Source organism: Etheostoma cragini, chromosome 1 (assembly GCF_013103735.1).
Source record: "Etheostoma cragini isolate CJK2018 chromosome 1, CSU_Ecrag_1.0, whole genome shotgun sequence".
NCBI classification, from domain to species: Eukaryota; Metazoa; Chordata; class Actinopteri; order Perciformes; family Percidae; genus Etheostoma; species Etheostoma cragini.
The window spans coordinates 4,302,491-4,314,216 of record NC_048407.1 but is presented as its reverse complement, the minus strand read 5'-3'; the positions used below and the strand labels follow the sequence as shown (position 1 = coordinate 4,314,216).

The 11,726-nt window shown below is 39.3% G+C and overlaps 1 protein-coding gene across 6 annotated transcripts in view; it reads right to left on the bottom strand.

The window, feature by feature from the left end:
• The window catches only part of ano1a (anoctamin 1, calcium activated chloride channel a), an 83,714-nt gene that overhangs the window by 22,282 nt on the left and 49,706 nt on the right, over positions 1-11,726 (bottom strand). For 4 of the 6 annotated variants that reach the window (XM_034867741.1, XM_034867709.1, XM_034867715.1 and 1 more), the window contains 5 exons: positions 8,436-8,500; positions 7,074-7,208; positions 4,308-4,468; positions 1,824-1,909; positions 300-311 (listed from right to left, as the gene is read on the bottom strand). In XM_034867741.1, coding sequence (XP_034723632.1) covers positions 300-311; positions 1,824-1,909; positions 4,308-4,468; positions 7,074-7,208; positions 8,436-8,500 — 459 coding nt within the window. The remainder of the gene's footprint in view (positions 1-299; positions 312-1,823; positions 1,910-4,307; positions 4,469-7,073; positions 7,209-8,435; positions 8,501-11,726) is intronic. The other 2 variants (XM_034867723.1, XM_034867736.1) reach the window with 1 other exon arrangement.

The window sequence follows — 11,726 nt, the reverse complement described above, 5'->3', positions numbered from 1 at the left end:
TGGAAAATGGCTGCAATGAAACAAAGAGTGAAAAATTTAAAGGGGTCTGAATACTTTCCGTACCCACTGTATATTGCCCAGCCCTCCCATCAGTAGACACAAACAAAAGAAGCAACAGTACTGTGTTGACATAGTAGCAAAGAGATGAAGAGCATGTGAAGTGAAAAGACACATTGTTAAGACACCTTAAGGGAGAAAAAGGTTCGTGTTAGTTGCCGCAGAGTGGATCTTTAACAGCAAGTCAAAAAAAAAAAAAAGGTAAGTTACAGCAAACTATAGCTGGGAAGTTGGATCCTAACCTTATGCTCCTCCTGTAAAATACAAGACACACACAAAAACACATGAGGAAAAGATGTCGGTCGGCAATCATTGTCATTTTTAGATTAAAGCACTTCCATGTTACTATTAGAGCAATACAGAAACATTATAAAAACAAAAAAATCTTTGTTGCTGTGATGTTTGTGTGGAAAATGTTAGCTAAGGGCTGATTCAATACAGAGCACACACAAAAGACAGAGGAGGTACATTCACATGCATATTCTGACCTTAATGTCATCCTTATTACTTTTTTGCTTTTTAACCCCCATGTTGTCCTAGGGTCAAATTGACCCATTTTCCTATGTCAATGTTCTTTTTAACTACCAAATTGTAATTCCCCCAAAAAACATGACTGATTCCACACAACGCTCTTCGACAAGAACAAATCTCTACTTTCATTCATTTTGGGGTTTCTTATTCAGTTTTATAACATTTGAAAAAATTGAAGTTGTTTTGAAATAGTGTAAAAGTAGAGTAAAAGTTAACGTTCCCCAGTCTGTGATTATCCATCAACATACTGTACATTTCTTTCATTTTAGTCTAAATAATTCCTAATTTCTGCTTTTCCAACTCAAACATTAGGTATAATTTCCTATAAATGAGGTTTATTGAACATAAATTCCAAAAATAACTTGGTGTTACGTAGTGTTGTCAAATAAAGTGAAAAACATTGGGAAAAAAAGCATCAAAAGGCGTTGAAAAATGGGACAAAAACGTAAGAAAAAGTTAAAAACATTGATAAAAAGCCTCAACGAAAGTGTTGATTTTCAATTTTGATGGAAACACAACACAAGGGTTAAGCTAAGTGCACTGAAAAGCATTCTTCACATGTTATATGAGCTGTTACTAGGAGTTGAACATATTTTATCCAAATAGATGGTCCAAAAAACAGATGTATCTGGTGTTAGGATGGATAATCTCAGCAAAGGAGAAGTGATCACTAACACAGATTTATGAACCATATTTAAGAGAAATAAGCCTTTTGAGTACATATAAAAAGTTAGAAAAAGTTAGATGTTTGTGTTCAGCTCATGAAAAATGGGGGCAAAAACAACAATGTTGTTAAGGGTTTAAAATTTTGTTTAGTGTATTTTATGAAAATAGTTCAAAATAGTTTCTGAAAACGTTTAAAGCTAGAAATAGGCTATGTAGTTGTTGAATCTGTCTTCATTTTAGATCAACAACAAGCTTCTGAGAGGAGCACAACCGGTTGAATCCATTCAACTTTATGCAAATTTGGAGCGGGCAGCTTGACGCCTTCACTTCTCCAAAGTCCCCTCGACGCTACCAGAATGCATTGCACGGCCGGTCACATAGAAATGAAAGGAAAGCGTGGAAATTACGCTAACAATGGACACATCCCATTAGGCTTTGGTACCTTAGACTTGGTTTTTAACCAAAGAACCACATCTTTGCTTATGCAGTTGTTAATCCTTTGTATTAATCTAACTGAATACTTCTTCAACCCCTGCATGGATGTGAAGTTATTTGTAGCGTTATCTCACCTCCTCTTCCTCTCCGAAGCCTGTCAGGTCCCAGATATAGTTGAGTCGCATCTGTCGTCTCTTCCAGTGCTCCATGAATAGAACCGCTACGTAACCAAGCATACACATCAAGCTAAACACAGGTTCAAACACACTCTTAATACATGTATCTACTACCCAAATGACAAGGAATATACTGGGAACATGCAATCTTATATACCATTAATCAATCTGCGCATATGGTACCAGTGTCTAAAATGTTTAGATGGAAGATGGAAATTAAGTCATGTAGACCTACAAATATGCAAAGTCTGTGCAACTAACAGCTTTACGTTTGATAAGGTGATTTGTAGAATACAATAGAATAGAAGGCCTTTACTTGTCATTATACACAAGTGCAGTGCCTGTGCAATGAGATTGGTTTACAGTGTCGACACAAAATATAAAAATATAAAATAAAATATGTACAGTATGTATGTTTTCTTCTATACCCTCTTTACAGAGACTTGTCAACTATGTATGATTCTGACACATCACCTTATTGTTTAAGACTCTAAAATAAAGCAGTTTTTTCTTGATATTAAATACGATTGTTAAATACGTTGCGACTTGTCATCAGCTTGCACCTATATAAACCCACTTTATGCTGCACTACATGATTGTGGTGTTTGCAACTACATTGATACATCCACAGTTGGTGTGGGTGTTTTCCTGAGATCAGTGGACAATAAGGCAACAATTGCAGGTCTACAGTATGTGAACCCAGATGGCCGGCGTGCTGTGACTCTGTCAGACACTAGCTTCATCTAAACACATAACACCTCGCTGGTCTGCAGCCCTGCTGCTGCTAACAGATGGCAGAGTGGTTTGGCAGAACATTAGAGGACGGCTGGCTCTGAGTTACCTTTGCCGAGTCCTATTGTAAATTCAATGTATTTCCATGGTGCAGTATCCATGTGTTCTGCTGAATGGATTGAATCAGAGTCCAACCCTCCTCCTAACCCCCAGCCCCCCATCCCAACCAGTATGTTCATTAGGTTTTTGCAAATGTAATTTATTTTGGATCGTCCGTTTCATGAGGCATCTCAAATCATATTTGTGGTTTGTAATGGCTAGCCAAGACCGCTCAAGTTGTCATTAATAGAAATCTCTTATATTTCCTATGGACCTAGATTATACATAATAAAAAAAACTGAAAACAATGTGGTTTCTGCTAATGGGATTTAATGATTTCAGAACAAAACAGAAGAATTCACCTTAAAGATTTCTCTAAATTAATTAGATGTGTTTGTCATTCGCCTTGTTGGGTTTTTAATGATTTTTTTTCCAAATCAAGAAACTTGACTCATCAGTCTACATTCTGCATGTAACTGTTACTTCTTTTTATTCAGAGGTCCTCAACGTATATTAATCAAAGAAAGAGAGACGGATCAGGGACACACTACAACATACTGCATGTTGTATACAAAGTTGTTTCTTATTAATCTGGGCTTAACATTATTTGTAGGGCAGCCTAAAGCCTTTACACATACCTTTGTTGTGTATAACACTAAGTTATTGGATTAAATGATGGGGATGTATCAAAGCATTGTGAATCAGTCAAATATCAATATAAAAGATTACAACCAGTTGATATGCATTGTTTTTAAACGTCCTACGGCGCAATCTACTTTCTACCCACGGCCCTTTGCTGCATGTTGCCCCCCCACGTTACTCCCTACAGCTCTCCTATTAATTAAAGGTCAACAGGCCCCAATCTGTTGTTTTGCAGTTTACAGTGGCTTGCATAAGTTTACACACCCATGCTAATGTTGATTAAAAAGAGGAATAAAAAAAGCATCTTTTGGAAATTGATCGTTATGCCTTAATTTTAAAAAAGGGTGTTATTTCAGTTAGCTACGTAGCTGGTTTGATTTGCATTGAGAGATGATCTTATGGAAAGTGCCCCAAGCCTATCTCTAGGTATGGTGAAGGGTGGGGGGGCTATTTTAATTCCAAAGGCCAAGGGAACTTTATCAGGATGCATAGTATCCTGGATCCATGTAATATCTGGGCTTTAAAAATAAAAATCTACTTGTTTCTTTGGTATTTTAACATAGAGGTGTGTGTACTTATGCCCAATCTATTTTAAGGAAGAACATTTATTTATTTAAAATACATTATTCATTCACAAAGAAAATTGGTGTCCTTAAGAGGTTGGGTTGGTAAATTTATGCAAGCCACTGTATATAAATAAAGTTATATGTTTGATACATTAGTCTGCAGCCCATTCTGTTAAAAAGACTCCTGAGAAAATAGTATAACATCGTGAATCACATTGAATCATGAGTTGAGTGCATCATTACATCCCTATTAAATTGTAGTGAGTATTAAGTGAACTGTTGTAGCAATGAGTAGCTGCACACCCTGTATTGGTAAAATCTGACTTTGTAACAATCAAGTCTACATGTATTTCTTTGACTGTTTGGGTGCAGTTTGTGTGATTGGATGTGAATGTGTCCCTACCCCAGAGGGCCATGAAGATGGAGAAGAAGACAGTGGCTGGGTTATCGAACAGGTGGCTGGCTCGGGCTGTACCACACGCCGTCACCAGCTTCCAGTAGCTGCAGGCGCGATCGCAGAGCGGACACATGGTGATGTTGTGCCTGGGATCACAAATCTCCATACTGACAAAACAGGGATGGATGGAAGAGGGGTGGGGTGGAAGAGGGCGAAATAATTAACGTGGAGAGAGATCCGAACAAGGGTTTAGATTCAACTTATTGTACATGCCAACAAAAAGCATGTCACAACTTTCTGCTACTGCATGTTGTCTGAATGGAGTAAGGGTGTGAACCTTTACTGGTCTGACAATTTGATTACCATTACCCTGTCAACGATTTGAATCAATTTGATATCAATGTTGTGTTTCTCATGGTTTATACCAACTAATTCAAGCATATATATATAAACTCCCCTTTTTATTTTATCTGCGCTTTAAAAAGACACACAGAGTCTGAACAGCAGATAACAGACAAAAGATAAAAACAAAAAAAGCAAGCGGGAAATCAACAAGTAAAATCAGTAGGCAAATAGCGAGTATGGTCTGTCCAGGTCCCCATCGCAATGCACTGATTCAATGGCAGCCGGCGCGTTATGTATGGGCGGCTATACCCAAATCAGTGGGCCGTCAGCAGCAAAGGGTCTGCGCTCACAGCCGGATTAACCATTAGGGCCACTAGTCAGTTGACCAGGGGCACCTGATATCAAAGGGGCCTTGGACATCGTCAAATATTATGTTCGATCACGTTATAAACACAGTCCTCACTTTTAATCACATGCAGATTTTTGCAACCAGTTTCATCAAAACATTATGTTAAATCACGTCAAAAACATTGTCTAATTAGTCGACAACTTGAATAATATTCCAAAAGTAGCCAATGTTTTTTACTTCAAATAGGTGCTCTCTGAGATGCGACACAGTGATAACGCTGAAATCCCTCCTTCACCTGTGACCATGGAAATAGCTAACATTAACATAAGTGCTAGCAGTCAGGCTACCACCAGTTTTGAAGCTAGCAGTGAGACATGGGGTGAGAGACATGAGACAGCCAAGAGCAAGAGGACAACGAGCCGCCTCCTCATCATCACAACAAACATGCTGCTGTCTGAGATGGTCGAACCGACTCTCCATCTCCTGGTCTGTCAACGCTGTGTCTCAGCCCCCGGCTAAAGCTAATGTTGGTTAGCTTGCTAATAACATCCAACACTGGTTACAGATAATGGCATAATAAGCCAAACAATTTGTCAGTCATCTGCCGGGAACACTGTGCTGTCCTGTGATGTGACAAGTTCAAAGGGTTTAAATGAAACATTAGGTTGTTAAATTTGACTAAGTTAGTAATTGGCTTGTGTAATTTTGACCAGGTCAACCGGAAGAAAAAGTGTTGTGTGTTGGCAGAGCGCCACCTACATCCTGTCATTCTCCCCATTCTTACCCACTCATGTATACAGGGAAAACTGGCATAACCCGGTTTTTTACTAAACCTACTTCAACAATCTAAGCCCATGGCATTTAGGGGATGTCTAAATCCAGTTTTGCTAGTGTGACGGCGGAAAAAAAGAATTTGTGGTTTATGCACAGTGCCCCGGGCGCATGGTTCAAAAGGGTTGTTCATAGTGTCTTCATTAATTCATGGGTGTGTTCTGGGCATAACATGCAATGAACTAATGAGATTGTCACCTCCCCATTCCCTTTAACAGCCAAGCACGTTTGTACCATGATGGCGGATTTTCACCATTATATTTTTTATTTGTAATCTTTTGCATGTTTGTGTTCTGCTGCGCTGCCTGTCTTATAGGAGCCTGTTTATAGCTATTTTTCCATCCACACGTTTTTATCCAAATTAAGTGATATCGAATCAAAAATGCCTTATGGAAACACTAAAATTCGATGAATTTCATGAATTTTGACTCAAAGGAAATACGTTCGGTCTCGTTGGATTTTATATTGATCGATATAAGGTTTATGCGATAAACACTGATAGAAACGTTATTTACTGAATGAATAATGAATTGCGTAAGTTTTAGGTCATTTTATGGTTGCAACCTGCCACAAAACAAAGAAGTAGAAGTTTTATTTAATTTCCTCCAGTATTTCCTCTCTATCTGCACACATGGCGGGCATCAACAAAGGCAGATGGAAGTGGACGGACAAGGAGACGAGAGACTTTTTAAATTTAATTTATCAGGAACTTGCAAAGGAAATGGCCGACAAAGGTTAGGACAAGCCGTGGGACGTCCTCCGTGGTAAATGGAAGGCGCTCAAACAGCGAGAAATGTCTCAAAAAAAGAGTCTTGCAGCGGTGCCGAAGGTACAATAAAAGGCAAGTTGCACCTGCATCGTCATAGCAAAGTGTTGATAGCGTTGTTATTTTCTTGTTATAGCTTGATATGTTGCAATCAGCTGGCACATAAGCACTATTATAACTTGCAATATTGATCATTTGTTGGTAGACGGCACGGCCCATGTTGTCTAGAAAAACTTTGTTCGCAAAGGTTTGCTTGAATGTTATGCGATTCAGTACAAAAATGAATGGACCTTAAAATGTCTAAAATCAATTCAACATACCAATTTGATTGCAAAACAGCATGTGACATCATTACGCAACAGGTTTTATTTCCCTTTAAAGCCGTTGGATGGAAAAACACTTTCTCCGGCTTTATTCACAAGTTTTTTTCCCGAACTTCAGACATGCCTACCTGTGTGTGTGATTGCTTGTGTGTGTATACCTTGGTATGTTATCATCGACAGTGGCGCATCCATAGAGGAATACAATGACTCCAACTATGGCTGCAGGGATCAGCATCTGTGTGTAGACTCCTAACCAGGCAAAGTACAGTCCCACCTTCTCCCCAAAATATTTCCTGTAGGAGATACCAAAGGTCAAAGGTGCTACATTTACAACATCAAATTTGCTTAAATACCGTATTATCATAACACCTAACCATTAACCAATGAGATCACGGTTGATAAGATCAGGTAATGGTTAGTATTAAATAAAGCTGTCCTCCCCTGAAAAACGCCCACATAAGTCGTTCCTTCAAGCAAGAATTCTATATATATAATTTACTGTATATTTATAGGGGCAGTGCCTCTAAGTGGCCGTAGTAGTTAATAAGGAAGTAAGATGACAAAGAATAGTAGTGTAAGGCAGGTCGGGGTGGTGAATGGGTCGAAGAAAATTTTACCCAAATAAAAGGGATCAGCAAGTTCTTTTTAACATTACAAAACAAACAGAGCTATTTCACGCTCTGTGTTATAAATAAACAGGCAATACCGTCATGTGGTTTTGAGGACTTGTACATTACTATAATATAATAGTACTCGGAAGCTGGATTTCCGAGGTAGAGTCAGAAACACGGCCCCTGAACTCCAACATGGCTTCCAAGTGAAAGCTGTAATACCATACAGTTATAGGCACTTTTGTCTTATTTGTGTCTTACTAAATCAGTTGTTCACACGGTCCTTTGCACCAATCTGTGGACATGTTGCTATGCTGTTTGTGTGCACAACAAAACAAGGTAAAGTGTTGTTGTCAACTGGTATTGCTAACAATGGCTAACCTGGCTAGAGCTAATGAAAACAATGGAAAAATCGGACTTGTAAATTTGTTAATCTACAAACACATTCAACCTAGGGTGAGATGTCATTCCCATCTCTGGCTTTCAAGGTAAATGGAACGCACTACTTCCTGCTGTCTTTGGATGTTTTTAGTAATTTCCCCAACGAGACCATTTCATGATGATTTGATGAGGATCTTGCTTGTAATATGTGTAGCGTGTAAGATCAGTGCTGTGGCCCCAGTACACCGCTTGTTTGATAAGAAAACCCCATCAGATTTAGCTCACACTGCCAATCAGATTCCTGGACCACAGTCAGCTCAGCACTGCACTGATTCTGGAGGAGAGCATCATGTTTCAGTGGAGCACCAATCTGCTTATGATCTGTCTCTCTCCGGCCTGCAGGCGGGTGCAGGCTGCCAGTGCTGCTGGGAGAGCATGAGCCGTGGTAGATATAGACGCTGTGTGAGAATGTGTCTGTGATTCCCCTGATGGCTGTGACAAAGAGAACTGCTACAGTATTGATCTGACCTGATGAGTCCAATAGGCTGGTACTTGTAGAAGTAGCTGTAGCTGGCCCACTGCTCGTACAGCAGCTGTGAAGAGAAGCACGAGTCAATCATCAAGGATTGTATAGCATGACAAAATGTTGCGTAATAATAATTACCATGAATGCTCACGTATTATATTATGTACGGTATTGGAGAGAGGCCATTACATTTTTTCTGGTGATGCTGTTTGCTGTCAAAGCTATACACAAATTATTCATTCACTCAATATTTCCTCCATGGTTACCTGTTTGTCTTGATAAATTCAAACAGTGTTTCTACCCTCAAATTACTCTCCATTCTACTTAAATTTGTGTATTAGAATTTCTATTACCAGTGTTTGAATTTCTCATTTTCACAATAAAATAAAGACAACAGTAACCCAAGAAAATACAATAATATAAAATAAAGATGAGGGGAGATTAAGAAACCCCCTAGGGGCTTATAAGTGTTGTAGGGGTGTGCCCAGCAATGATTGTCTTTATTACCTTAACCTACTGATTATTTTCTCAATAAATTGATTATTGGTTTGGTGAAAAATAGTGAAATAGTGAAAAAAGCACAACATGTAGACACTAGAGGCTGGAACAAGTGAGGTTTTGCTATGTTTGCTTTGAAGAATTACCAAAACAATTAGTTCATTTTAAAAAATGTTGCTGATAATTTTTGTTTTGATCGACTAATCAATTAATTGTTTCAGCTCCAGTGTTGAGCCACTGCATTGCCAATTAATGTCCTGCACATTGGTTTCACAATAAAAGTCTTCTAACTGCAAAAACAGGCTTTTAATGTGACATATGTGCAGGAAGTACATGAGGCATTAGCCCCTTGAACCCTAAGGTAATTTTTACAGTTCCTTGTCCAGGACAAACTGGGTTATTCAAATTTTTGGACTGCAGTGGGGTCACTGGAATGTTAAAAATGGTTGTAGGACCTTAAAGACAACTAAATAAATAAAACTGAACATGAATCTCACAGATATGTATTGATATTACAGACAGAGCAGTAAAATCTAAGCCATTTTCCTCTCTAAAACACTTCTCATATGTCTTGGGAGTAATACTGTAAAGAAATAAACATTATAACTTATACAGCAGACAAAATACATACATTTTTTCACAAAGTCCAGAAGCTTTTGCCCTCATGACATTTACTCATGCCAATAATAAACATATTAATGTCATATTTATTGATATTACACCCACAGTAATGCTACACAAGCATTTGGGTTGTCTAAAACAGTTCTCCTATATGCAAAACATAAATATATTAAACATTATAACTCCTATAAAGCACATACTACTTACATTTCTTCAACAAAAGGCCCGGATATATGACAAATCTCAAACCAGTGACGCCATTCCCCTCTCTAAGACGGTAGATATCTATCTTGTCCGCTATGTATCTTTGATCACATACTAGACTAGTTTGACCGGGGGGAATCATGGATCACTATCTTTCCCACTGAACTCTTGGTTATGTTGTCGCCTATATATGAGCATACTGCTTGTCTTCACTTCCAAAACACAGAGAGGGGACACGGAAAAAAGGAGCTAGCTGCAGAAACAAGCAAAAACGTGATGAATCATGGACATCGAGTGGACAAAAATTTGGATGTAACAGTTTGGATTTTATGTTCCAACGACCCTGAAAAAGGGCACAAGTTCCAGGCTGGATAGAAAATCACCTGTAGAGGCTGGAAAGACCCCAAAGTGACCTCCGTAACCGCTAACTCGTTAGCTTTTAGCCGGAACAATCGGTACGTTTTATGGTTATTTAAGGATTCAACTATGAATCAGAGATACTGTTTATGTTCGTGGATTAGTCTCTCGGTTCAAGAGTTAACAGAAAGGTTCCATATTGTAAAAAGTAAGATTTCCATGTAGTTTTTTTAAATATAAAGGAGGCAACTGTTCCTTTAAACGAGCTGTCAGGACTTCAGTACAATTATGATGTTGCAACCATACTATATATATATATATATATATATATATATATATATATATAGGTAGAAAGTGCTGCTATAGGCATTCCCCAACTGCAGTGACGGTGTAGACACTGGGGCCCTGTTTACACGCACATGGTTATTTTTGAAAAACTGAGATGGTTCCCTTCATTTGCACGTTTGCATTCAAACTGAGACAAATGGAGGTTTAGGCAGCCGAGTAAGAGAAGAGAGAGGCAGAAGTGGAAAGTAACAAAATACCTTTAATAGCGTTACTGTAGTGAGTAGTTCAATACAGTAACAGCAGCTCCTCCAACTGGAGGGCTGCTGTCATTAAGGTCTCGCTGCCGGCTGCACTTGTGAAGCTTTTAGTTTGAAGTGCTCAGTTATAACTCAAGGTGACATTTTTTTTTAATCAACTCAGAGTATCTCTTTCCTGGATTATGGCATTAGATGGCCTTGGGGTGTTAATCAATCCAGAACCAACACAAAATTAAACCAGACATGTGCCCTCCAATCCCCACTGGAGCATCACCTTTGCTCCTCAACACTGGTTTCCTGATGCTGCAGGGGGCTTTTTTATGTCATATCTGACGCTGAAAGCCATTGCCCAAGGGTCAGTATTTTACGAGTTTGGAGTGAGCACGGGTTGACAGAGCACCTTGAGGTGGCGGTCGTTTGACAGTAGTGTTAATTCCGTCAGACGAGACTAAATATGATGATGACAAAACTGCACCAATGTCCAAAACCAATGACTAAATTAACATGCAATATTATTGACGAAAATGACAAGACTAAAATGTTTTGCATGAAAGAAAAACTAAGATAAAATCTCTCTTCATTTTCGTCTAAAATCGTCTCTACTTTTCCATCATGAGACATTACTAGTGCAGTGCCTGTTTGGAGTGCCGCGGTTTAATCAGGCGTGGCTCGGCTGCGGCTCATCTAAAGATTTGGCGTGTCCCCTTTTATTCATCTAGCCGTCGCACATCCAGGTAGTGTTGTGGCACGGGCGGGGGAGGTAGAGATCCGGTTCAGCCGGCTGGAGAAGATGCTACAGCTTGTGATGATGGGGAGGAGGGGAGGAGTCCTGGTGAAGCTTGAAGATGTATGCAACTGCTGTCAACAAAACAAGGTGGTGTAGAGCCCAGGGGCCCTGGCGCTTCTCTAACAAGTGTCTGTGTAACAAGGTGCTGTAGAGCCCAGGGGCCCTGGCTCTTCTCTAACATGTGTCTGTGTAACAAGGTGCTATAGAGCCCAGGAGCCCTGGCTCTTATCTAACATGGGTCTGTGTAACAAGGTGCTGTAGAGCCCAGGAGCCCTGGCTCT